Here is a 26,814-nt window from a genome sequence, read left to right as displayed (position 1 = left end):
TAAATAAGTACGTCTACTTACGTCCATAAATAAAACGTAAATAAAAGATTTTTATTCGCGATAAAAAAAATGTTTGCCTCAACCCCGTTCTGTGCATTAAGACATCGCATCTATTTCCCACACAATCTGACAGCAAAGATAAATTAAACTAAACGCTCATCAACGTCACTTGCATTTTTACCATCGCGTTAATCACAACCACAAACTTTTTCATTATAATCATAATTACTCTAATAACCCGTTTTAATTCAAATCTACTATTGAAAAAAATATATGAGGTCCAGATAAATAAACAAAACATATTCTTATTTTTTATTTATATTTATATATAACGTTTATTTATAACTGGGTTTTATTTTTATAAATTCCATAGAAACGATCAGTTTTAGGATTAAATCAAATCCTTGTAAAAACAATTCCTTATTCATGTAAAATTAAAAAAGATTTTAATTATAAGCTGCCTATATGTTTATTTATGATATTATTTATTTATATATGTATATATATGTACTTTAATTACATAAATTGCGGTAATTGATATTGAAATTGATTCGATATAATTATTTCCGATCGTATATATTTGCAAAGTCTTAATATTCTTACAGTCTCGATTAATGATAATTAATAGTATAGATAATTAAATAAAATACAATAATATTTAAAGTAAACAATCACTTGTTATTACAATAATCAATTATTTAATTAATCAACCGGTTGATTCATAAAAAACATGGACGAATTTTTATAAAATAATTAAAATTTATCTAGATAACATTTCTCTTTTTTTGTTTATAACATTTACTTGGTTAATTAATATTATTATTATTATTATTATTATTACTAATAGTTTTAAAAATTTCAACAAAATTATTGTCAGGGACATAACTCTAGTGTAAATAAAATTATATTAATTAAAAAAAATATCCTAACGTTAATTCGATGTTTGTTGTCTCGCTTTTTAATTGCAAGACTATTATTTACAATCAATAATTGTCTCTTTTTTTGTTGTAAAAATAAAATATTAGAGTAAAAATTTTTCACCAATTGGAATTTAAAATTATTGGATTTTTTTAAGGCCGCGTTTTTTTATATTTTGATTTTTTATCGGTCTCTCCCTCATTTCTTTAAAAAAATTACGAGTCAAACAAAAAAATCTCAGCAAAAATATTTTTTACTTTTGTTTACCTTGAGATATTAGTGACTGAGATATTCCACCTGATATATTTTGACATATATAAAGAGGGAGATCACTTTTTTTTTATTGCTCATTGAATAACTAGATTTTTTAAATATAAAATTTTAAAAATTCATAATAAAAAATAGTAGATCAAGCATTTAAAAGTATAAAAATCAATAAATACATACAGCTGTTGCGTATTTTTTTTTTTTTTTTTTTTTTTTTTAATTAAATAAAATAATAAAAACTTTATAAAGTTTCAATAACTTTCCTTCTCGGCAAAGTTAATTGGAATGTGACTTTGCTGTGTCGCACTTCTTATTACTTCCATCCATCTGAAAAAAAAAATTTAATTAATAAGTAATTAAAAAAAAATTTGAATTTTAAATTATTAATTTAAAGAAAAAAATATAAATACCTTCCGAATGTGAAGTCACTTTCGGCGCGGAAGAAGTAAACATGATTTTTAAATTGCAATTTAAATACATAGTCTTTATTAATGCCATCTTTTTCGGAGGGTGTCGAGACGGTGTAACCCAGAAGCGGGAGACTCGCGAGCGGGAAGTCGTCCTGGTGTGATTTGTAAAAAAATAAACAAAAGTTGGTAAAAACGACCCAGAGCTTCTGCCAGCCGTTGCTGTTTTTAAACTTGCGGAGTAAAAACCCGCTAAGTTGGTTCTGGAAAGCCCGCAATTGGTCGCTGTAACTTATGCTGGTGTTCCGGTGCCAGCACACATGGACGGTTGTGTTGCTACGCTGAGATGCTTTGGCTCCACCGCAGTTCGTTCGGTCTAATTCAAGACCCACTTCATCTGTCGATCCTAGTGCCGCTAAAAATATAAATTTTTCCAATTTGAATTTTTAAAAATAATATTTTTTTCCGGGTAAAATAAAATAATTACTTGATGATTTAAGACTGAGATAAGGAGTTTTTCCATCAACAGTATCAGCTTGCGCGATAGCCATATTTAGATCTTCTAGCCATCGCTCCTTGTCCTCTTCATTATTGGCAGCGGCAGTCAATGATTGATTGCCCTGTTCAATGACAAACACAAAATCCGAGCCAGTTTTGTTATCCTCCCCATCTTTAATGACCATCCCCTTGAGCGGCAGCTGACCTTGCACACGGAAGCACTGCGCAGGTTGCTGAGTACGGAATGTATAGAGTAAAATATCGGAAAATAAAAAAAACATCCGCTGCTGATAGCCCTTGAGACTGTATTTCTGCAAGCATCCTTGACGAATAAAACGACGTCCTTCCTGGACTAAATTATCGAACCCATTGATGTCGCGCTGCAGCTCGCAGAGCTGGACGAGGTTCTGGGCCTGGTTCAAAACTGTCAGTCCCTCTAGAAGAGTTTCTCCGAGACGGTCTCGCGCAGCAAGACAGTCCTCGAAGTCGGTGTGGTCTTTTGGATAGTGATCTAGCAGACGATCTATAATACTGTTGTAGTGAAGCAGTCGCTGAAGCGGCTTCAGGAGAAATGAACTCAGAGGAAGGTAACAGTATTTCTGGCTCTCGAATTCCCGGCATAATTGGTCGAAGCGACGTGATGTGCGGATTGAGTATTCCATCTTCTCGAGCACTGGCATTAAGTTCTCCAAGTATTGATCGTAGAGTGGCAGAACGTTTAGCAGAGTGTTATAGAGAAAGTCACCAATATTGTGCCGCGCGTTGCTCTCCCATCTAGCTAAACGCACTTCCATTTCTTGTAAACACGGCCCGTGAGCATCAGCTAGCAGTTCTATCAACCCCACTGCGGATTCCCCTTCCAAATCGGATTCTCTTGACACTTCTTCTCTAAACCACTGAACATACCCTCATTTAATTCAGTAAATCAAGCAGTTGATACTAGAAAATAATAGTATTTTACTCACCACATTTATTACGTCCAAATCCTTCTTGAAAGTTCTCTCGGTCATAAGAAGTTCTTTGGCAATAAAATAAGCTTTGTCTGTTGGCCATTTCTGTAATTAATTTAATATTTTTTAACTTTTCAATATGAAAATTTAAAATTTTAAAATAAAGGGAAGTTATTAATTTTGGTTCAATTTTTTGAAATCGAGTTTTCATCAGATCTCGACGTTTTGAAATGATGTGCAAAAGGGCTTATCAAAATTTAAAATTGATAAGATTTTGAAGTCAATCAGACGAGTAGAAAATCAAAAAAGTTTTTTAGGTTTTTGTTACTTAACTCGTAAACCACTTGATAGATTTGCTTCAACATTTAATCAAAACTTAGTTTTAAAAATCTTCTTGATTGTCCCAAAATATTTGTAAATCAGTTTTGTTCCAAAGATATCTGACAAATATTAATTTTTTTTTCAGCGAAATTTTTTCAGAAAAAAAAAAAGTTTCTCACCCCAAGAAATTTTTATTTTCAATTTATAATGCAAAAAATTTTTTAAAAGAAGTAAAAGTTTTCTGAGGTTAAAAATTTACAAATAATGACGTCTCTGAGCGCAGTGAGCTCAAAAATAGCAGAAAGATTTGTTGGCCCGCAAAGTCAACCATTTTTCAAATTTTTCCATTTATTTATAATCAATTACATGTTAAAGTAAAAAATTAATCAGAATAAAAGTTACCTTAGTTTTTTTAAGATCTGAATCATCAAGCTCGCCAATCTTAGCCGTTCTTTCAAGACTTAAATTAGCAGCATTTATCACACTAACATTGACACTAATATCCGCAAGACCATTTGTCTTTTCAGTTTTGCCATTCAGGAAAAATGAATTATTATTTTCAGCCTTTGGCGTCCGATCTTGAACTTGAACTTGTTCATGATCTTGATCTTGGTCTTGGTCTTGGGCTTCTTTAGCATCAACACCATCTGCAATAAAAATAATATTATAAAATCATAATTTAAATAAATCTCACAATTTAAAAAAATGTGGAGTGAGACAAACTGAGGAACATGCGACATTGCAGCGTAGAAAAAATCATTAAATTAAATTAAAATAATAATTATATTCTAAATATATCTGAAAATAAAATAACGTGCCGTGCATTCGAAATTGTGCTAAGTTTTAAATTATAATTTATCACTTTATTTATTTAAATATAAAGTCTCTTAAGGTTTGGATGCACAAATAAAATCGGACCCTCATTAAAAAAACATAACAATAATTATTATTATTAATTGATTACTTAAATAATATAAATATTTAATGTATGTAAAATAAATAATAGATGCAGCGGATAATTTTGTGTTGGTGCGCAATCAGTAACATGGAAAAACATTTAATTAAAATATATATTATATAGAGTTTTTTTTTTCCTTTACATGGGGATTACTCACACTTGGTATTGTCATCCAGTCGACCAACAATTCCACGAGTGCGATTTAATATTTAAGAAAGATACAAAAAAAATAATAATAATAAAAATAAAAAGGTTTAAAAAATTAAATATTTCATAAACTCTTGAAATAATAAAAGCAGAGTTGCCGCGCAAATTCAAATTTTAAATTCACTAGAAAAAAAAAGCTAAAATTTTATTTAGTAAAAAAAATTTGAATTAATAATTTATTTTTATAAAATATCCTGGTCATAAATTTGAATATTTTTATGTCCGATATGGAGACTTAAAACTGAAAGATCGGAGTTCGAATCCCACTGGGGCGAATAAAATTTTTAAATTCGTAATTTCTTTTTTTTGCCCCAAGTAGCACAGAGTCAACTTTAAAATGTCTTTTAAAAGAACAAGACAAATTTTTTTTTGTCCGTCATTTTTTTTGGTATGAATACGACATGCAAGTGTTGGTTCCGGAGACAAAGACGTGTTGTTTTTCCTGTCTCATGTCAATTGAAAAGTCATTTACATGACTTATTTTACCACTATCTATAATTTACTTTTTTTCGTCACTTGTGTTGTCTTTTCAGTAGATATTTTTTCAGTGACATAAATTCTGATCGTTTTGTCAACATATTAATGCCTTATCAAGTCAAAAAGTTGCCTGAAAACTGATGTCACAGTCGTGTGCTACCTGGGTGACTGGCAACTCTGATAAATGAAAAAAAAAATAAAGAATTTAAAAAAAGAACTAAAATTTTTTTTTACAAAAGATTAAAAACTAACGCCTGTAAATGACTTTGTATATAATTTATTAATGTTATTATTATGTATCAATAATCAATGTACAATAAATTTCCTACGATTTAATTTTTATTATTTTGTTCACTTTAAAATTTTTATTTTTCCATCACGTTCTTCCTCAATTTAATATTATTTTATATTTTATTTAATAATTTCATTTATTTACTTTTTATTTGCGTTTTATTAAACACGCAGGAAGAGCTCAATTTGATTTATCGAATAACGTTATTAATTTGTTTTTAACAAGCATCGTTTATTGTTATAAAATCGACGCGTACCTTTACCTTTCATTCTTCATTATTATTATTATTAATTATTTATTTATTTATTTATATATTCTGCCAAAAGACAAACGGGTAAAAGTTACGTTTTTTTAAGATCGTCAGAATTTATGATTAATTGTATTATTATTATTAGTATTATTAATTATTATTATTATTGTTAATAAATTTAATTAAATTGAATTTTTAAAGCTCACGAAAAAAAATTCTTGACCGACAGTTTCAATAATTAATACTGATAATTATTTATTAACTTAATTTATTAATTAATTATCAATTTATAAATTAGACTGACGACCTCAAGATAAATTTTACCGTAAAATATTTAAATATATTCACTTGTACAATTTATTTGATACCGTATCGTCGAGAATTTTTTTTTTATATATTTATAATAATAATAATTATTATTTTTTTAATTAATTAACAACAATAATGACGTGATTAATAAATTTCAACTGTGCAACATGAATAATTCGGAAATTGATCTAAGAAAAAATTATCATATTTATCATCTTGTTAACAAATTATCATATAAATTTTTCTTGATAAAAAAATTTCTCAAAGTTTTTTTTCATTTTTTTTTTTCAATTAATATAAAAACGGGATTATAATTAATTTCTTTCTCTCTCTCTTTCTCTCGGTGACAGAAGGTTTTAATTAATTAATTAATCAATTGATTAATTAGTCAATTAAATAGAGATTTAGTAAAACTAACATGCGCAATAGTGACGAGATTTTTAAAAATTTTATAAAAGGAGTGTATGAGTACAAGGATGAAAAAAAATATTTACGTTTTATAAAAGGGAATTTTTTTTTTAATTATTAATAATCAATAATTAATAATTAATTATTTTTATATTAATATTTATATTTTTTTTTAAATATTCCCATTGCTGCAGTCGACAGGTGGTGATTCATTGACATCTATATCAATTACTAATTAATTAATAATTAAAAAAAAAACATACATAAAGGCACCTTAAATATATATATATATATAAATATATATATATATAAATATACATACATATATATTTATTTTTTAAAAAATGAATTATCATAAATGATACTGAAGTTAACCGACGTTCGATAATTTTTGGAATTTTTCAAAATCGATAAATTATGAATAAAAAAAAATATTTAAAAAATTGCACTTGTAGAAAATTTAAAAAACTACAGGTGCAATTTTTCAAAATATTTTTATTTTTCATATTTATAATTTTTAGAAAAATCAAAAAATTATCAGACATCGGCTTATTATGATACTGAAGTTACTCGTCTAATAATTTTTTTATTTTTCATTTTCAAAATGAAATTATGAAAAAAAAAATATTTGAAAAAATTGCACCTGTAGTTTTTAAAATTTTTTACATGTGCATTTTTTTTGTAATTTATTTTTCGAAAAAAAAATCCGAAAATAGTTAATTGTCTACTAACTTCAGGATCATTATTTTAAATGGTGCGTTTTTTTGTGCTTCACATCCAATAATTAATTATTTAAATATAATTAATTATTTATAATTATCAAGTTATTAATTAAAAAAGTTTTTTTTTTTTATGGTAATGACGGAATTAAAAGGGTCGCTACTTATTAAATGGTTCATAGGTGGGGTAATTAACAAATCAACCAATCAAATTATTAATTAATTAATAAATTAATTAATGTGTATATATATAGTGTTATTAATAGTTAGTAATTAATTGTAATTAACAATAATTAGATGCGGGGATGCTAAGTACCACACAACACAGGACAGAGAAAGAGAGTCAAGTGTTTTAATGTCTTTAATTAATATTAATGATTATGTGTAATTTGATTATATCATTTATTTATATGTATGAATGTATTTATTTATGTATGTATGTATGTAAATTTATATATAGTTAACTACGAGACAAGCAATGAAAAATATTTTGTCTAAAAAAATCTAATTGGCACTCGAGGGCATTAATGTCCGCGGCAAACATTGAGGGAATAAATCACTGAGATTTATTTACAATGTTGGGATTAATTATAATTTGCTGATAAATGAAATTGTAAACTATTCTAAGGTGATCTAGTGAACTATACAGTAGATGAAAAAAATAAGAATGTGATGGAATGTGATTGTGATGCATCTAAATCTAGTTTTTAAAAATATGCATAATTATTAAAATTTAAATAAAATGGAAAAAGAAATTTTATTTTTACATATTTTTTTTTTTTTTATTATCTGGAAATTTATAAAATAAATTTCAAGATTCGCCGTGTGATACGTGGTACTCAGCTTAACTGTAATTTTTTTTTTAAATAAAAATAATTTATTTTATTTTTGCCTATTTGAGTTTTAAGACAATTAGTCTAAGGACAAAAGTTATGAGAAGTTACTAATTTTGGTTGTGACCGGAGTTCCCGAGTTTGAATCCCGCGCAGGTGAAATTTTTATCAAATTTTAATGTAATTATTTTTTTTCTAAGTATAAAAATAATTATAATTAATTTGACTAGAATTCTTTGGTATAAATTAAAAAAAAAAATTAATTTACTTTTATAATTATCCGATTTTTTTACAACAAAAAATTCAATTTTTTTTTTTTAAATTTCGCGGCTGATTTAAAAAAAAATTAGAATTTTGAAATTTTTCAATGCAAGAAATTTTTTTCTCCAAGAAAATTTTTGTTTTCAATTTATGATATAAAATTTTCTCGGCAGGAGTGAAAATTTTTTTGCTGTTTTTAAAAATTTGAACTAAATTGTAAAATTATATAAAAAAAAATAATAAAAATTTTGTCCCTAAACTAAAATGTCTCTCCTCTTAAAGGCATTTTTAATTTTCATATTTTTGTCTTTTTTTTTTAAGTTGTATTACCCCACATATGCGGTTGTTCATTCTGGATAGGCTGGTAAGAACCGATTAGTGAGTGTGCGTGGCGTTGCATGAGCCAATACATTACGCACCGGGTTGACCCGGAATGGCACGTGCCAAGCCGGCGAATTAACGTATCCATTAGTGTAGTTCCATCGGTTGTAATCACCACCTGTCAAAATGTTACGTACTACTTTCATAATAATTCAACTACACCAAATTCATTTTTAATTGACCCATCAATTAATTACATTTAAATAAAAAAACAAAGCCCGCCAATTAATTAATTAACCAATTAAATTACATCGATCAATTAAAACCGCGGGCTTTCAAGTCGACTTTTTTAAAAACGTAATTATTTTTTTTTTTTTTTTTTTTTTTTCAAATTAATATTTCCTAATAATTGTTCCCTAATAAAATTATTTATCGCCTACTCTGGCATTTTTATTTAATAGTAATTTATTTATTATTTAATTAATTAATTAATTAAATTTATTATTTGAACTACGTGTAATTGGGCGAGGCTCGTGTGCTTAATAATTAACGATATTATAATTTAATTGAGTACACAATTATATCAGTCGTTTTTCTAATTGGAGTAATGCTAAAATGAAATGAATTTTCCAATGAATATAAAAGTAAAAAAAATGATATAACTTAAAAAATTATTAATTAATCATAATTAATAATCGTGTAAATTAATTTGTGCAATGATTGTGCATAATGGGGTATGATGGTCTATAGATGCATTATTTTACAGGTAATACCGATACGAGTCTACGTGATTATTTTTAATTGTACAATCGGTCCTCCTCATGCCAAAGAAAATACATTTTTTTGCATTTACTTCAAACGCAATTAAATTCAAAAGTTTTTTTCTCGTCAACTTGACAGTCGCACATACATTCAAACTTTATAGAACTCCACATTAATTTACGACCATATATTTTTAAATAAAATAATACAGTCTCTACTTTTTTTTTTTTTTTTTTTTTTTTTTTTTTTTTTTTGTCTATTTGTGTGACCAATTCCCTGGCAAGTCGTCGATTCGGCACTCAACTTGCGCTATTTTTTAAATTGAATTAGTAATACTGTGTAAATTTTTAAAAATTAAATTATAAAATAAATATGGCACATTTATCACAAATAATATTTTCAAATCCTAATAGAGGATTTTAAAAAAAATACAATAAAGTAAATAGTTAATTAATAAAAATCGACGTGACGTTAATCTATAATATTGAGCAACTTTATTATTTTTTGTCATAATTATTACTTATTGAACGTAAATCACTCCCGAAATCATATAATATATAAGGTAAGAGACTTAATACCCGATCAGGGAACTAGTACCCAATCACTCATATATTTGTATATCTATATTTACTAAATATAGATACAAATATATGGAGTAATCGAATACTAACCTGATCAGGTATTAGATCTTTTACTTTACACAGAAAAAAAAATATTTCTTGGCGCAAGAATTTTTTTCTCGTCCCCAATAAAAATTTTCCCGCTTTAAGAAAAATTTTCTCTTCAAGAAAATTTTTGTATCCAATCCAGAATGCAAAAAATTTCTTGACATCAAGAAAATTAGGGCGAGTAAAAATTTTCTGCACTAATAATTTTTTTTTTCTATGTATATATGTATATATATAAATATATATGAGATTTATTAAATTACCCGTTTGCTATAGTAGATTAAGGGAGGAAAGTGTATTGTTAATAATTGATGACTGACGCGTGGCGCGATGATTGTCATCCATTTGTAAACTTAATCGTCAGTTCTATTGTTCCTTCAACCAATCAATCAATCAATTAATTAATGAATTAATTTATAATAATAAATATTATTATTTATTGTATTGATTTACTCATTCCTATTTTAAATTCCTTTAGTAACGACTTAATACTATCGAGTATTTTATTGTGACCTAACTACAAGCCTAGCACTAAGACTCTACTGCTCTACACCTCAATCGAACATCCTCTCAACTTGTGTTTTTTTTATTTATTTTTTTATCGTAAACAGTTCTATACTCAACAATGCTTACGCGATTATTTTTTCTCTCCAAGACATTCCGCTTGAAGAAAAAAAAAATCATTTTGATCTCTATTTATTTTTTATAGTTCAATTCCTGTATTAAGTAGCCATCACGAGCACTCGACATTGCTTGTGTTATTTAAAACGATTAAATCGTTTAGTCTATTGACGTATCTCGTTGTTATCAGTCTCGAAAATCCTCTCGAAAAACTTAAAACTCAATAAATAAATTACAGAATCTATTGTTCATGACCCAGAGTCTCCATCATATCTTCCTCCTCTTCGTCGGGATTTACATCCTCCTGTTCCTCGATCAGGAGCGGGGGCGGAATGTTGGCGACGTCAAAACTAGAATCCGTGCTGGAGACGACGTGTCCGTCTTTTATCTCCAAGTCCATCGAGACGCGATGCCGTCGTTTGGCGTTGAGCTGCCGCTTGCGCCTGAAAGCGCGTTGCCCGCGGTCTGGAGTGTGTGCGGGACTGTCCATGCTCGAGGAAGTGTCACCCTCGCTCTGGGGACTGCGACATGCGGCGTAAGCTGCCATGGTCTTAGTTCGTATTTGCGTGCGCACTGGCATCGGAGGACTGGAGGTCGTCGACTCCCCGCTCAAGCTCGTCGTCGAGTAGTAAGGAGTTGACTTAGCTCTATTGGGAAAAATCACAGGTCGCTGAGTGGACCTGGTGCCGCGTCTGTTGTCCAGAGGCACGGGGTCCGAGTACCCGCGATTGAATTTATGAGCAGCTTCTTTTAATGCCCGGGAAGATCGATCTTCATCTAGACTCATTTCAACTCGCGGTTCTTCGAAACTCCATTCGTCGTCTCCAGACCTCGACCTTGAAGCCAGACCAGAGTATCTGTCTTGGGTGTCCTCTGACATGCTGTCAGCAGGACTGACCTTCATTCTTCCTCGGCCTATATTACGTACCGGCACATTGTCATACAGATGTTGGTCTTCGTCTTCTTCCTCTTCTTCTAAAATAGGCACAGGTATACTTGGCAATGCACCGAACTCCAAATCTTCATCGACTCCTTCTTCCTCCTCGTCATCGTAGTCACGGTGAAATACTATCTGCGGTGGTGATATGTCAGTGTAAGCGTTTGTCGATTGATCATCGTCGTAGCGTTTGCGGTGCTCGTCGAATTGACTCTCGACAAACTTGCGCGCTTCGTTGAACTCGTCGTTTCTTTGATCGTCATCTCCTTCGCCTTCTTCGCCGTCATCGGGGTAACCGGTGTCGTCATCATCGAAGCCCAAGTTAGTCAGGTCTTCTCGTGATGCTGATAAATTGACATTTTGGCATTTAGAATTTGGACGCATGCTTGTGACACTTTTTTCCGAAGTCGTAGTGTCACTTTGGCTTTTTTCCGCGGCTATTGCCGTGTAGTATTGCTGCCCGGGGATGACAGTAGTGCTGCCGGACCAGTCGGAAATAGAAGCGCCGAGCTCGGCAAGTGAGTTGTCATCGGACTTGGTGCCAGAGTACTGGCAAAATTGACGGACTGTGTTGTTGGAACTCGACCACTCGGACATGGAGAGACCCATGGAAGTGTCTTCGCTGTGTGAGGAACCAGTTATGTAGGAATTGCTGCGCGGCTTGACGACTATTTTAACTGTGCCATCGACTAAAGTCGCAGAAGTTGAGCTCTGGTTGTCCTCGAGCAGCCCCGAGTGCAAATCGTCATGCAGAGTTCGATTTTCGTCGCTCGAGTCACTGTCTTCGTTACGCGGTGTCTCGGTGCTGTCAGTCACAGTCACTTTGACAGCTTCCTCGGGTTTTATTTCCATGTAGAAGGTTTCCACGTGACTGACCACCGGAGTCTCGAAGACCGGAGAGCTGGGAGGCGATGGCCAGTCTTCTGAAGTCTGTAACTGCAATCTAGATCTCCTGGTTCTCGGGGACTTTGTGTCGTCATCCGGATTACCTGGTACGTCTATAGGAATGTCTGGGAGCTCTGAAGAGGTTCTGCGATCGTCAGAAACCGACGGCAAAGCTGTTCCAGAAGGCGGATCTGATGACAATGAAGGCTGATGGTCGCTAGACATCAGAGACTCGTCATCCAGACTCGGTGACCTTGATGACGGCTTAAATGAGTCCTCGAGATCGCTCTTATCTTGCTCGGAAGTTGTCGATCTTTCAGAAATACGTGAAAGTGTGCGCGACAGAGCAAAAGCTCCGTAATTGGCTAGAATTTCTGGACCTATTGTGTACGCAAGAGCTCCCGGATAGTCTGCGAGGTCTTCTCTGAAGCTGTCTTCACCCGAAGCACCTTCCGGGTACTGATGATGCTGATCGCTATCTGGAGGCATCCAGCCCGCGTCTTCTAGACTAGAACTCCCAGAACTCTCAAGAGGAAATGGCTTCCACGTGGAACTCATTTCCATTCTTGGTCCTGGTTGAGATCCACTGCTGCTCTCGTCTTCCAACGAAAGTTCTCGGCGGCTTTCTTTGATCATCGCGATCTCACGGTGATCCACAATCGGCTGCAGGACTCCGATACCCAGTGGACGGGCTATTGAGCAAGAACTTGAGTCAGGATCCTCGCGATCCGGAGTATAAGTTATCGTCTCTTCACTTCTCGATCGTTCAGTACTCAGTCGTGATTTTTTATTATCCAAATCCGCGTTGCTCAGGTCCGCGGAGTCCATTCTCGGTGGTTCATCTTCCGGGAGTTCTTCAGCTTCTTCATCGTCCTCTTTACGCATCTCCAAGTACTCAGGTGTCAACTCGACTTCAACCAACGTCTTCTCGTCCATCTTGTCAGCGTAATCCGGCGACGAGACGTCACTGTCAGGTCCCTGCATCTGAATTTGTGCATCCAGAGCATCCAAAGTGTCTTCACTGGTGTCTCCAGCTGAATCCAGTCGTTGCTTCTCCTGCTGCTGGGCCTGGAAAACCGCCTGGTCAAATAACTCATCATTCTGTTCTTCACTCGCCGATGGTTCTTCCTCGGCATCCGAACACTCCTCAATAGAAATCTGAATCGGCGATTTAACCATATGTGGAGCATCATCCCCATCAAAGTAATCAATCGGCATCTCCATCTGTCCCTCGACGATGCTCACCGTGACATTCGGCACATCATCGCGTTCAATTGAACCACGTGGAGTTGCCTCGTCAGTAGTGATCGATAGGGACGAGCCAATTGTCTTCATTTTACGATCAATCCCTTTCTTCTCACCCTCCGAGCTGTCAGTGCCACTAGAACTCTCGGCTTTCTTCTCCCCCTTGGTCTTTTTAACATCGCTCAGGGGCTTTATCTGATTGTCTTGAACAATGTCTGGCTCCGCTGATGATTCAACAGAACTTTGATCAATGAACCTCGTAGCCGGCTTAATCTTCGTCGTTACCGTTTCAACTTCTTGCGATGGTCTCTGCTGAACTTGTCCACTTTCTTGCTCATACGGAATCAAATCCGGACAAGTTGTTATATCTTGGAATTCATTCAACGGTGACTCGAGGTACTGAGTCGAGGGCTCAGTCATTGATTGCGAGTCGGTAAAAATTTCTGGTACTGGAGTAGGATCAGTGCTGTCTGAACGATGATTGGGTGATACTTCAATGGCTAGTTTTATTTCTTTTTTATCATTATCCAGAGCTTTATCATCAGGGTCATCAACGGTGTCGTCTTTAGGAGACAAAGCGTTTGCTGGTGGTAATTTATTTAACGGAATCAATGGCGCCGTAGTGTCCAAAGATTTCGCACGACGTTGAATAGCTGGTGACTGAATAGAATCCATACGTCGTAGCACTGGTCCACTTTCACGAATCACCAATTTGTCTTGCGCAGTATCATTCAATTTTAATTTTGACTTATCCTCGTCTTTGTCTACGTCTGGTTTTACTTCAAGTTCCTCAGCCGCCGCTTCTTCTTCGCCTTCGTCTTTAAGGACCGGCAACTCTTTGGCATCAGGACTGCGTGCGGGTGAACGAGAAGGTGATCTGCGAATAGGAGACACTTTGCCATCAACAGATTTGCCTTTCATTATTTTCTTCGGGGATACTCTGTCGATAGAATCCTTTTCCGTGTTGCTGAGACTCTTGGAAATCCCCAGAGACTTGGGCCGCGCCTTATCAACTTTAAAAACAACAATTCCTTTTATCAATTCATCATCAACGGACGCGGACTTAGCACGCGGTTTCTTCGGCTCTTCATCTTTAGACAGAGAGCGATCAGTCAACCGGGTCACCGACTTGGATCTCCCTTTCTGTACAATACTGATCTCCGGTTCCACATCAACGTCAACGTCCGTCGAGTCAATGATTATTATTTCCTGCGGCATGTCTAATTTTAACTTCGACTTGTCTATCTTAGAGGTCGCCGGCGACACGCGTGACTCTTTGGATCCCGTCTTCTTGAGCGGCGGCTTGTCGCCTTCAAGTGACTTCGACTGTTTCTTGAAATCCTTCTTGGGTTCCGACTTGGCTTTTTTTATTTTCTTCGGCGACACATCTGGCACAAAGTGTTTGTTCTCAACTTCCGGTGACAGCAGAGTATCTATCGGCGCCTTCTCCTCAGCCAGCGACAGCGACTTTGAACGCAGCGGCTCTGCATGCGGTCTCAGCATAAATGGATTAAAGTCAGGCACTTTTAGTGTCTCCAATTCAAACGCTGGCTTAACTGGGACGTCATCAAGCGGTAAATCTGCTACCGGATCAACGAAGTCATCAAACCCAGTGTCTATTATTTTAGGACGTGATACTTTTGTCGGTGAATTTTTACTTATTTCAGAGAATCGTGACTCAATACGATCTAAAATACGTTTTGTTTTCTCAGGTATGCTGGGCTTTTCAAGAGTCTTTGGTTTCTCAGGCTTTTTAGCTGGTGAAGTTGCTGTTGAAGTCTTCGGAGATGCGTCTGGCTTACGTGTCGGCGAAGCCGGTGGAATATTTATCGGCGTAGTCGGTCTGTGTGTGGGTGTAGCCGGCGGCTGAGGCTCAATGTCAACAGTTATCACTTCTCTAGTCGGTGATTTTATAGTCGGCGACTTGACGGGTGATTTTTCTTTAGTCGGTGACCGCAACGGCGACTTGTCTTTGGTCGGAGACCTTTCTAATGTCGGTGATCTGATAATTCCACCTCGGATAGGAATCTCTGGCAGCGGAATTTTCTCAATGCTGTCTTGCTTCTCTAGCGAGTCGTCCGGAACCTTCAGCCGCTCTTTCTGAACCTCCTTTTTCTCCAGTACCTGCTTCATTTCCAAGCAAACGATGCTCGCTAGGCTCTGCCCCTTGGAAGGCGACCGCTCAGACCCGGAGTCAGCGGGTGATTTTTTACTCTTCTTATCAATCACCGAAATAATCGTGACATTGGGATCAGTAGGTGATAACTTGTGGATTTTTTTATCAACGCTCGCAGACTTGTGCATCGCTATTTCATTTTTTATTTTATCCATCGTCTTCAAAGGTGATTTTAAAATACCCGTAGGTGTCTTTTCCGTATTTATGTGAATTATTTTAGGTTCCGTTGGTGATAATTTAGGACTGAGTATTTTTGGAGACTTTGTTTTGTCAGGACTTATAAGAATACTCTTCGGTCGATCTGTTATCAATTTTGTAATAGCATTCGGAGTGGGCGGTAGTTTTGTTAAATCTAGCATTGACACATCTGTCACTTGTTTAATCGGTAGTTTAACTAAATCGATAGACTTACTGGTGACTTTGCTTGTAGAATTTTTACCGCTATCTGATTCTGACTTGTCTTCAGACACTGTCCCATTCATGACGCGCTTGTGAAGTGTATAAGGAATGTCGTTACTTTTACGTGGTGCCTCGGCAATAAACGCGTCCTCGTCACCTGAGTCGGCGGGCGTAAGATCGATAGATTTCTGGTGCATCAGCATATGTCTCTTGCTGTTCGACCCAATTCGCTGCCGTCCAGGACAAGGATCGCTCTTGGTCCGTTCGACGGGAATGTGTCCCGCTAAAGAAGTCTCTTCGAAGCCAACAATAACTCCGCCAACGACTTTGGGATCGTACTCAGTAAATGATGACTTCATTTTAGCTTCACATTCCAGTGGTAAATCAGCGTCATTACGTGTCTCCATAAATACTTTGATCTGTCGCTCACGTTCAAGCCGCTCGGCCTCTTTGCGAGCACGTTCCAAACTTCTCCAGTCATCACGTTCTCTAGGCAGCTCATCTTTTTTATCTCTTGTGTCTCTCCGGCGATGTGAATTTTCACTACACGGCTCCAAGCACTCGATACTACGTCTCCGTTCACGTGAATCCAATCTCTCTAGACTGCGTCTCTCCCGAGAATCAACTCTACTAAAACTACGTCTGTCAGCAGAAGTTTTGCTGCCAGAATATTTTTTGCCATTACCATTGTCGTAGCTCTTATCCAATGAATCCGCGGGAATAAATCGCTCGAGCACAGTCTTCTCTAGCGAACTCAGACGTTCAATAGTCCGTGGATCGAAGTCGAAAGTAGGCCGCTCTCGTTCACGGGAATCCAGACGCTCGTAACTCTTTCCACGTACGTCGCGTGAAGAGCTGTGGCGGTGATCAAAGGGACTCTTGTTGCCAGAATCAATCCGCTCCCATGTGTGTCTCTCATACTCGTGAGTCTTACCAGGACTTCTGCGGCTTTCCCTCGAATCGATTCTCTCCATGCTCTTCCTCAGTTCCCTCGAATCCAAGCGCTCGACACTCTTGCCACGGCATGAATCCCGATGATTACGCTTGCCATTGCGCTCTTTATTATTGATACTCGTGTCAATAATAAATCTCTCCCCGTTATTTCGTTCAATTGAATCGAGTCTTTCAATGCTGCGTCGCAACTCGCGGCTGTCATCTCTCTCCACACGTACAGAATAAGTCTCACGGAAATCAAGTCGTTCCATACTACGTCTTTCTCGGGAATCCACACGTCCCATCGACGATCTCCTATCGCGATCACTCTTATCCCACCGTCTGACATCCCGTTCCATCCTCTTACGCTCTTCTCTCTCAATATTTTTCCTCTCCTTGGCCATCAATTTCTCAATACTTCTAGTCTCCTCCCGTTTTTTATTCCCGTGATTTCTTCCGAGACTACCGGTCTCGATATACGGCCGATGAATTTGATCCTCCAGACTGACGATACTTCTAGCGCGTGTTGTCCTCTCGCGAGCTTGGTCTAAAATTGTTTTATTGCCGTCGACCGGACTCAAGTCATCGTCAATACGGGATTTAGGTCGCATTATTCCCTCATCTCTCAACACTTCGGAATCCACGTGCGTTATCTTATACTTAGGTTTCAAACTCTTTAATTCATTCAAAACAGTCAACTTTTGCTTCTGCACTTGTAAAATAACCGGGTCTTTTCTAACGGTATCCTGGTGCGGCAACGGCGGCTTACCTGAGTCACCTATATTATTTTTAATTTCAAATTTACGTTCGATTTGCGTCGACGAACGCTGAATTCGCGCCTCTGTAACAATTAAATTATTGTTAGTAATTGTCGTGGTCGTCGTCGTCATAGCTGTCGTCAGTGGAATTAAATTACTGATAATATTATTGTTGTTATTATTATTAGTATTATTATCTAATTTATTAAGAGTTGAGTGCCGATCCGTAGACTTTGATTTATTAACATTTTTAATATCCGCGAGTACAGATTTAAATAATTGTTTGTCGGTAGATTTAATAGAACGATGTTTGACGAAGGAATCAGTTTCAGAGTCCATTTGAAACATTTCGTGTTCGATTCCTTCGTCGCTCTGATCAGACAGTGCCTCCTGTTCGTCGTCGTCCTCGTGAGGACTCGAATAAGACTCGGGATACTCAAACTCGTGCTCGCGCTCGAGGAGCTCGTAGGAGTCGTGGGACAAATCGTCGTGGGATAGGTCAGCTCCTGGTCCCGACTCTTCGTGCCCGGACTCAGTAGAGACCGAGGAAGTGCCGGGATAAGAGCTGCTGTAAACGCGTTCGGGCACTGAGTCGTGATCGAGCGATGGTAGCTTTGAGCTCGCTGCACTGTACGAACGATTACTCTCGTCGTAACGAGTTACAGGTGCATCTAATTCGCCTTGCGATGGCAGCTGGAAGGTGTCTGCTAACCCGGCTTCCAGCTTGTCATTGCGAGGCTGCCGCGCGCGACCTGAATCTTCGAAGGAAGTCGCGTAAAGCTCACGACAGCTTGCGGAACGCTGCCAAGGATGTCGGGGTAAGGGTCGGGGTGGTGGAAATTCTGGGGGACTGCTGTTAGAGGGGCTGATACGACCTGTTGATGATGTTATCCGTTGTTGCTGCTGCTGCTGGTGGTGAAGTTGCTGCTGCTGCTGCTGCTGATGATGATGGAGTTGCTGGTGAGCAGCCGTAATATGTCGTCCCGGTACTTGATTGGGAGTAGCTGGTGTATGGACGTCGATAGAGGTGAGCGTCCGACAGGACATAGCTGTGTCGTCGCGACGGTGATGACTCGTCCCGCCCATCGAGACACTCGTCACAGTCGTCGGAGAATCCGGCGTCATCGAGCCGCATGACAGAGACAGATGAGGTGTTCCCAGGGCTAAATCATTTAATATCATTAGTATTTTTTTTTTTTTTTTTTTTTTCATTATTTATTTTAAGAAATCACTTTTTTTTCTAATTATTCGTTTAATTTATTCTGTTAAATATCAGGGCAATGCTTTTATGACAATCAGAAGCGGAAATTTTGTGAGAAGTCTTAATTTAAAAATTTTTATAGCAAATAGCAACTACTGGTATTTATTTAATTAAAAAAAAAAAAAACCACAACATTGTATTTTATAAAAATTTAATCGGTGGTCATTCTGCCGATTTGTCTTTAATTTTAATTATCAAATGCAGCTTCAACTGATCAATTAAATGAAAAAAAAAATAAATTAATAAAAATAAAAAAAGCTCCTACTGTCTATGTCACCTAAGCACTACTCTACAATAGGACGTTTATTTACAAATTACTTTAAAATAAAAAAAAATGAAAAAAGCGAAATCCAATAAAAAAAAAGATTTAAAATTTGATATTTTGAAATAAATAATTAATTATTATTTTATTGAAGATAAATTTAATTGGTGAATTTATATCAGTGTTGTTCGGTCGTGGTACATACCAGGGTCGCCAAGGGGCAGGAGGGGGTGGGCAGAGATGCTGGAGCTGCCCATAAGCGAGCTGCTAGGGGTGGCGCCACGATAACCTCCCCCCTCCGAGCCCTGCAATGCCCTACAACCGCTAGTCTGCCGGAATGAATTGGACCTGCGAGCAAGAGAGAGTCAAGTTCAGCATCAGACCTGTGTCACGCTTTTATATCAGGATGACAACCTTTCTTTCATTGTCTTTTTATATTAATTTTTTTTTTTTTTTGGCTATATTTAAATAAAAAGTATATTTTTTTCCTTATAATTATTCGCATCCAGTGCATTTTTTTTTCACTTCATCTCCATAGACCTCGGGCGCTGAGATCTGCATTTTTTTATCTTATGCTTTTATTATTTTTTTTAAATAGAATTTTTGTTTAAAAAATAATTTATGAATTTTTTATCCTGCTCTAAAGCGCTGGAAACTCGTAGGGTTTGAAACCTTCATGAATAATTAACTACGGCTTGATGACAAAAAATGTGTGTACTCTTTTGTATAAAAATAATGATGTCATTCAGAAAAATATGAAAATCAATATCACTTCTTTTTTTCTATATGAAATCATTTTTTTTACTTTTTAAAATGCTAACTATGCAGAATCAAATTATTTTTGGCCACAGAAAAAAAATAATATAATTTCTTCTTGCCTACTCATCAGCAAATTTATCAAAAAAACTTATTTTTTATCTACGATATAATGCCTTTTTAGTCAGTCGAAGCACTCGAGTTAACACCGAGCAATTTATCGGGTTGAAAATCATCAGTCTCTTTTCTGGGTCAGAAACCGTCTGTTCCTACCCGGTAAATTAGTTTGAGACTTAATTTAAACCCTGTCACAATTTGATTTTTTAATTGTAACTCTCAGAATAATCATGTGTCATCCTAACTGACCAAGTTGACAGTTTAATTTATATAAAAAGTCTCTCGTTTCGACTGACCAGCATTTAAATTATAAGTTTTATTGCAGGTAATTGTAAAAATATATCGTGCCTGTCACGGCATGAGACAGAATTTTATTTCTTTCCTCACAATATAAAATTACTTTTATTAATTAATTACAGTCGACTACCCGTCATAAGCTTCTTCCCTCAATCGGGAGTTACTGAGTCCAAACAACTTCCCCACTTAACCACTCTAAGGAGTTTCGTACCAGAGAGCCCGTTATAAGCCTCCGTTAAAATTCTCTAAATTATAAACTAACAACAGGAAAAATAGACAAATTAATGATGAAAATTTACTGTCTATCTTTCGCGGATAATAATTTAATCATTATTAAGTAAAATATAATTTATTGTTGGTAATTGTAATGATGAATTATATTAAAAGCTTCTGTTACAATTTAAAAGTTTTATTGAGCATTAAGTTGATCAACAAAATTATTATTTTAATTATTACTGTAATCAATACCGTTATCATTATCATTTTTTTTCATTATAATTATTATTAGTGTAAAAAGATAAGTATTTATTTTAGCGCCATAAGCACCAGGAAAATCGGGATAGTCGCGTATGTAACAAAATGTTAATATGACATTTAAAATTATATAAAATAAAAGTGGCTTATAACGGGTAGTCAGGAACAAAACTAAACGCACGGTAATGGGAAGACTGAAATTCAAATAAAAATTCCCCTGCGTCCCGTAGACCAGGCTTATGACGTCAGCTATAATTTGATAAATTATATACTAATTTTTTTTTTTTTAATGAAATCAATGATAAAAAAAAATCTTTTAAATCAATATGCGATTTGTAGATAAGATTGTAAAAAATTTCATATTTTATGTGACCAAAAATATCGAGTCTGCATAATTAAAAAAAAAAAAAAAAAAAAAAAAAATTCGTTAGTCCATTAAATAAATAAATTTAGCATGCGAATGTTAAAAAAAGTGTAAAAGCTTTCGCAGATTGTGCGATTGCCGCGGAAATATCTTATCAGTGATTAAGTGCCGGATATGAATTGTAATATATGTATACATATATATAATTATTGTTATTATTTGTTGTTTGCTAAATATTTACAAGGATAAAACAGAAAAAGTTAAATAAAATAATTACGGGTGTGTTGTACGATAAGGATTTTGTTATCTAAATCGTGACTAATTTAAAATCCAACTAATTTATTTTTTTGTCAGCTAAAAATAAAACATGGAGCATTATTGCGATTTTTCATTTGAGTGAACTTAGGGACAGTGAGGACGTTAACGGGAAACAAGTAAATTTATTATTAAATAAAATAATAATAATAAAATAAGTGAATAGATAAAAAAAAATAATAATAAGACTGTAGTGTTATTGATAAATAAAAAGGGATTAAACATCGATCATTCAGGTGATTAAATTCGTGCCTGATGGTGAGCCTGACTCCCCGCCACCCATTTGTCCGAGCAGGCAACACTCTAACATTTAATATTTAATATTTATAATAATAAATATTACTTTTGTGCGTAATTATTTTAAAATAAAATAATAAATAATTAATACCGATAGATATTTAAATAAAAAATTAAATGGGTTAATTTACGTTTTCAAAATTATTGCAAAAATTTTTCTTGTTCCAACGAATTCTATTTCATTTATTATTTATTTAACAAACGAAACTGTATATACGTTGTAGTTTTATTTACCAAAGTTTAATTATCAGAATAAATTTAATAACATTATTCTATACTCAATACTTTGGCTCGTGTTGGATTACGGCGTACTGCTGGGATTTGAACACGGAACTTTTGGATTACTAAGCAAGTAATCTGACGAATAAGCTATTTCGGAGTATACTTAGTCGTCTACTAAATATATATATATATATATATATATATATATATATATATATATATATATATATATATATATTTACAAGTTTAAAACCCGTAAAATTTATCTTACATTTTATTAAATTATTTTTTTGCAATAATTTTAAATTAATTATTTAAATGGACACTTCTTGGAAGAGAGACGTGCCAGTATTATTTAAATTAAATAATAAATAATTACAGTAATTAAATATAAACAAACATTGTGTGACAATTTATCAGGTGTGCACATTATGATAAATAATATTCATGAACTTTTAAAACCAACATTTGGACTCCAGGGGACGCAATAATTACTCATGCACTATCTACAATACTTGGGGATGATAAATATTATTAAATTATTGTAATTATAATTGTAATTATTTATAGTATAATTATTATTAAAGTTTTGTTTAATTTTAAAAAAAGCATAAGCGTGGTAATTTAATTTAAACTGACCTTTGAAATGTTTGACGTTTTACGTAATTATCGCGCACGAATTCGACGATTTGCTTTTGTGTCTTTCCGCTATACCTGATAAGCATAAATAAATAAATAAATAAATAAATTAACAGGCATTAATTAATAATTAATAAAAATAATAATTTATTATTTAATTACCTAAAGGAAGATCCACGACTAAGGACCCGCGTTTTTTGTCTCAACACGCGTTTGACAACAGAGCAACGGAAGAACCCGTGATTCTCGACGCACTTTTTCCAAAAATTTTTACACTCATTACGTCCGTCAAAGAAAAATTCAACGGTGTCTTTGTAATAGCCGTAACCCTCCGGGTGTAATTTTATTAAAAATCGTTTTCTTTTGAAGCTGATTTTGCGTATTTTCGCCCAACTAAAGGTGTTGATCTTGGTGTAACCTTGGAAGACCACGATGCCCATATGCGCGACCGCCAGATTCAATGGAACTCCCTCATGGTCCTGCATAACACATTAACCGTAATCAATACATTCCTATTAATAATCAATTAGCTAATAAATTAACTAATAACCGATAATATATTCAGTAGTGTCTCACCTTAGCTTGATGCATTTTCATGCCGTAAAGTTCACATCGTCGAGCCGTTTCTAATAAATTTAAATCTGCTTCCGCTGGAGACTGACCTCTATAATTAATTTATTTATTTAGATCAATGTCAAATATTTATTCTAAGTAATGATAATTACAAATAAATAAACTGATAAATTAAGGGAATTATCAGACCCCTCTCGACTTTTTTTAAATATTCAATGACCTTGAACTGTCAATCATATTAAATTTTATTAATTAATTTTTTAAAAAATTACTTACAGTTGCTATCAATTAGAGAAAATTTGACATGAAGATTTTACTGAAATTTATTTACCAAATTTTGTTTGACTTCCAATTGATAACAACTGTGAGTAATTTTTTATCAAATCTATATCTCGGTGACAGTCGAGTCATTGAATATTTAAAAAAAGTGGGGGCAGTGTGAGACTGCCCTAAATTAAAAAACTTACGAATGTTTTTTATGATTTTCCATAATTCTTCTTTCAAGTTCATGATCCTGATGCGGGACGAATTTGTATGTCGACAAATAAGTATGATCTGGATAATCTTCAATTACATAATCACCACATTCAGCTGAAAGAGGAAGAATAAAAAATTAATAATAATGACAATACAATTGGTTTATTTAAATTTATCGCACGTAATAATTCATCAGTTCTTTTGACACATCTGCTATTATTATAAGTGAGGGCTATATATAAATATGAATACATAGAATTAAAAAGACATGCATATATATATTACCTTGCACAATGTAACTAGCCATTAATGCAGCAGTATTGTCATTACATTGAAGTAGACCATGAGCAAGATCTCGTTTTATTTGCAAACAAAATAAATATCTTGTAAATTCTTCCTCCAATTGTCCTGGGTCCGGTGTGTAAAATTTAACACAGAATCTTAACAGTGGATCGACCATTGTTAAACCTACTTGTCGACAAACAGGTTTCTCTAAATCCAACCAGTACTGAAAATAAAACCATCAACCATTTAAAATATATAACTGCCGCTAAAAATACTATCGACTATTTTATATAAAAATAACATAGCTATTGTTCAATAAACCAGGTAACGGACGAAATAATTTTAGACCTCACTACTTCAGAGGGTTTTAAATAAATTCGGAAAAAGAGGTCGGATTTATCGCGCCCTTTAAATGGAATTAATAATTTTTTTTTACCTTAGTTCCATTTGGCTCCTGGTACTCCAGCCCGAAGTAGTCAGCCTCCAATAAATTTAACTGCTTACATACTTGATCAAACAAAACTCTTCCCAATGCTTTAGCCTGTCGACAGTAAACATATAAATTAAACTGATTGATTTATTTATTTATATATATATTTTATTTATAGGATTATATTTTTTATAATTTTCGTTGAAGATAGGGAAGAAAAATAAATAAATCAATAGGTCACCGCAGCCTGCATCTTTGTACCTTCATTTGCTGTTTTATGCATTACGCCCGATAAGTTATGTGCTCTAATAGTCCATCCTTGTGGAAATTATATCATATATTATGTATTAAATATATAGATATATGTACCGAGGGGCATGCATAAGCGTACATACATATATGTGTAATTTCTAATAGATTTATAAGTGAATCACGGGTTAAATTTATCAGACAATTGGTCCTTTTCATCACTCATCTGACTGACGTTACTTCAAGGCTCCACTTCTTGTATTTTATTTATTTTTTATTGATTTCAATTAATGACAATAATAATTTTAATTATTAAGTATCAGTATTGTAACAAATTTTAAATACTTGAAGAAACCATACATGAGATTCATTAAACTTTGAACGAGGTATTGAAGAATGACAAGAGTACTTGTAAGTTAGACCCATTGACCTCAATAATCGATCATTTTCACGTACTTACGTCGCGTATTCAATTGTAAAAAATACGTTTTAGACTTGACAAGTTCATTTTTCGAGATAAGTTTAAAAAAAAGATAAATGATGATGATTTTACCTGGACTTGGAACATGGTGACTTTGTCATCAAGCATTTGCACTCTCACGGCGAGCATTTTTCCAGCTTTACGTGGTGTCGTAGGCGGAGTACGACTTCCACCGTCAACGCCAGCCGGAGTTGAGTGGCTGTGCGGCATCTTGGAGCTTCCCATCATGCCGAAGTTGTTGTCAATATCAATCATTTCTTATTTAAAATAAAAAAAAACATCCGCGTAATTCTACTCGTCACCTCCCGCGGACTCTTTTGTCCTCGTCAATGAGCATTCATTGGCCCGGTTGTACCTCGTTAGGTCTTCATCTTTAAAAAAAAATCATAAATTATTATTATCAGCAAACCAGCCTCCATACAGAGTCGAAAAGAGGAAAGCAAAGTTAAATAAATACAAACTAAAAATAAACCAGTCGATTTCACCAAAAATTACCCGAAGATAAAAGCCGGATTTTTTTTTTTAGTTTCGAGATTAAAAAAAGTAACAAAAAGAAAATATATAGAACATGTCACTCTCTGCTCTTCACTCTGATGTAACCGATAACAGTCAATAAAAAAAAACTCCTGGTTTTTTTATCGTATCAGTAAAATAAATTGCCAGCGAAATTAAAATTTAAATTTAAAAAAATAAACCCGGCAAATTTAAATAAAATAAAATATTATTCAAATAAAATGATAACAGCTTTACAAATTAAGTTCACTTGCTCACTTTCAACGTCATCATTAAAACAAAAAAAAAAATATATAATTTCACGACGTTAAATTACGTGCTAAAAATAAATGCATAAATCGAAGGCCACGCACCTTTATAATAATAATAATAATAATAGTAATGGAAAAAAACAATAAATAATAATAATAATAATAGCAATAAAAAAAGGAGTACGTTAAAACTTGTTCATGGAGATCCGGTGGAGTGTGAGCTAGAGTTTAACACTGAAGGAGCACGCCCCAAAACACCAAGACATTCAGATACCAGAGAGAGACCGCGCTAACCAGCGAGAGAGAGAGGCAAGAGAGAGAGTTCATTGATCACTAGTCCTGCTACCCGGCATCACATCCTCAAAAAATATTTATCATTCTACACCACAATCACTTGAATCATCACCACCATCATCCTCATCATAATTACAATAATTGCAAATAAAAATAAATAAAAAACTAGCACTCAGTTTGCGCACTTACACTGTGAGCTCCGTGAAAAGCTTCCTCGGAAGCTTCTTAGCTATTTATTTATCAAAGACAATGACAAAGCACACGGCTGGTGCGTCAGTATGAAACGGTGATGCTCGAACCTGAAGCAAACACCCACAGAACAGAACAGAACCCTGAAGACTCCCCACTCTTTTTTTTCATCATCACACTGGCACGGAGCATCAGCAACTACTAACTCCATCTCTACATCCTACTTGGGTATCGTTTCTATGTAATCTTTAAATGTGTGAGTATGAACACAAGACTCCAGTGGTTATC

General features: G+C 34.3%; 2 protein-coding genes across 6 annotated transcripts in view; one reads left to right on the top strand and one right to left on the bottom strand.

The window, feature by feature from the left end:
- Positions 1–502: 502 nt before the first annotated feature.
- LOC103569367 (FERM, ARHGEF and pleckstrin domain-containing protein 1) lies at positions 503–26,686 on the bottom strand. 5 transcript variants are annotated; one of them, XM_014441604.2, is made up of 15 exons: positions 26,527–26,686; positions 25,352–25,650; positions 24,556–24,660; positions 24,120–24,342; positions 23,825–23,948; positions 23,361–23,448; positions 22,947–23,263; positions 22,785–22,859; positions 19,509–19,651; positions 18,656–18,943; positions 3,764–4,008; positions 3,056–3,145; positions 2,080–2,986; positions 1,596–2,007; positions 503–1,512 (listed from the first exon to the last, which is right to left on the bottom strand). In XM_014441604.2, the coding sequence occupies exons 2-15, from the start codon at positions 25,532–25,534 to the stop codon at positions 1,437–1,439; spliced, it is 3,276 nt and encodes a 1,091-aa protein (XP_014297090.1). In that variant the 5' UTR covers positions 25,535–25,650; positions 26,527–26,686; the 3' UTR covers positions 503–1,436. The 5 variants fall into 5 exon arrangements, with proteins under 5 accessions (XP_014297090.1, XP_014297091.1, XP_053595469.1 ...); XM_014441605.2 differs by lacking the exon at positions 26,527–26,686 and adding an exon at positions 26,228–26,500; XM_053739494.1 differs by lacking the exon at positions 26,527–26,686 and adding an exon at positions 26,146–26,235.
- The window catches only part of LOC103569365 (protein lap1), a 28,704-nt gene continuing 28,576 nt past the window's right edge, over positions 26,687–26,814 (top strand). Inside the window, exon 1 of the mRNA XM_008546645.3 lies at positions 26,687–26,754. The gene's annotated coding sequence lies outside the window, so the exon portion shown is untranslated. The remainder of the gene's footprint in view (positions 26,755–26,814) is intronic.

The sequence above is a fragment of the Microplitis demolitor genome, chromosome 5 (genome assembly GCF_026212275.2).
Source record: "Microplitis demolitor isolate Queensland-Clemson2020A chromosome 5, iyMicDemo2.1a, whole genome shotgun sequence".
Classification (NCBI taxonomy): Eukaryota; Metazoa; Arthropoda; class Insecta; order Hymenoptera; family Braconidae; genus Microplitis; species Microplitis demolitor.
Note: the sequence above shows the minus strand (reverse complement) of the source record. Positions and strands in the feature narration are given on the sequence as shown.

Bases quoted from the DNA above. Each gene is read 5' to 3' on its own strand.
- LOC103569367 (XM_053739495.1), bottom strand. From the start codon at position 25,534: ATGATTGATATTGACAACAACTTCGGCATGATGGGAAGCTCCAAGATG. The intron at 23,949-24,119 runs GTAATATATATA...TTCCTCTTTCAG, and splicing joins GGCTAGTTACATTGTGCAAG to CTGAATGTGGTGATTATGTA. The intron at 18,681-18,746 runs GCTCACCAGCAA...CAGCAGCAGCAG, and splicing joins CGGGACGACATATTACGGCT to CAACAACGGATAACATCATC.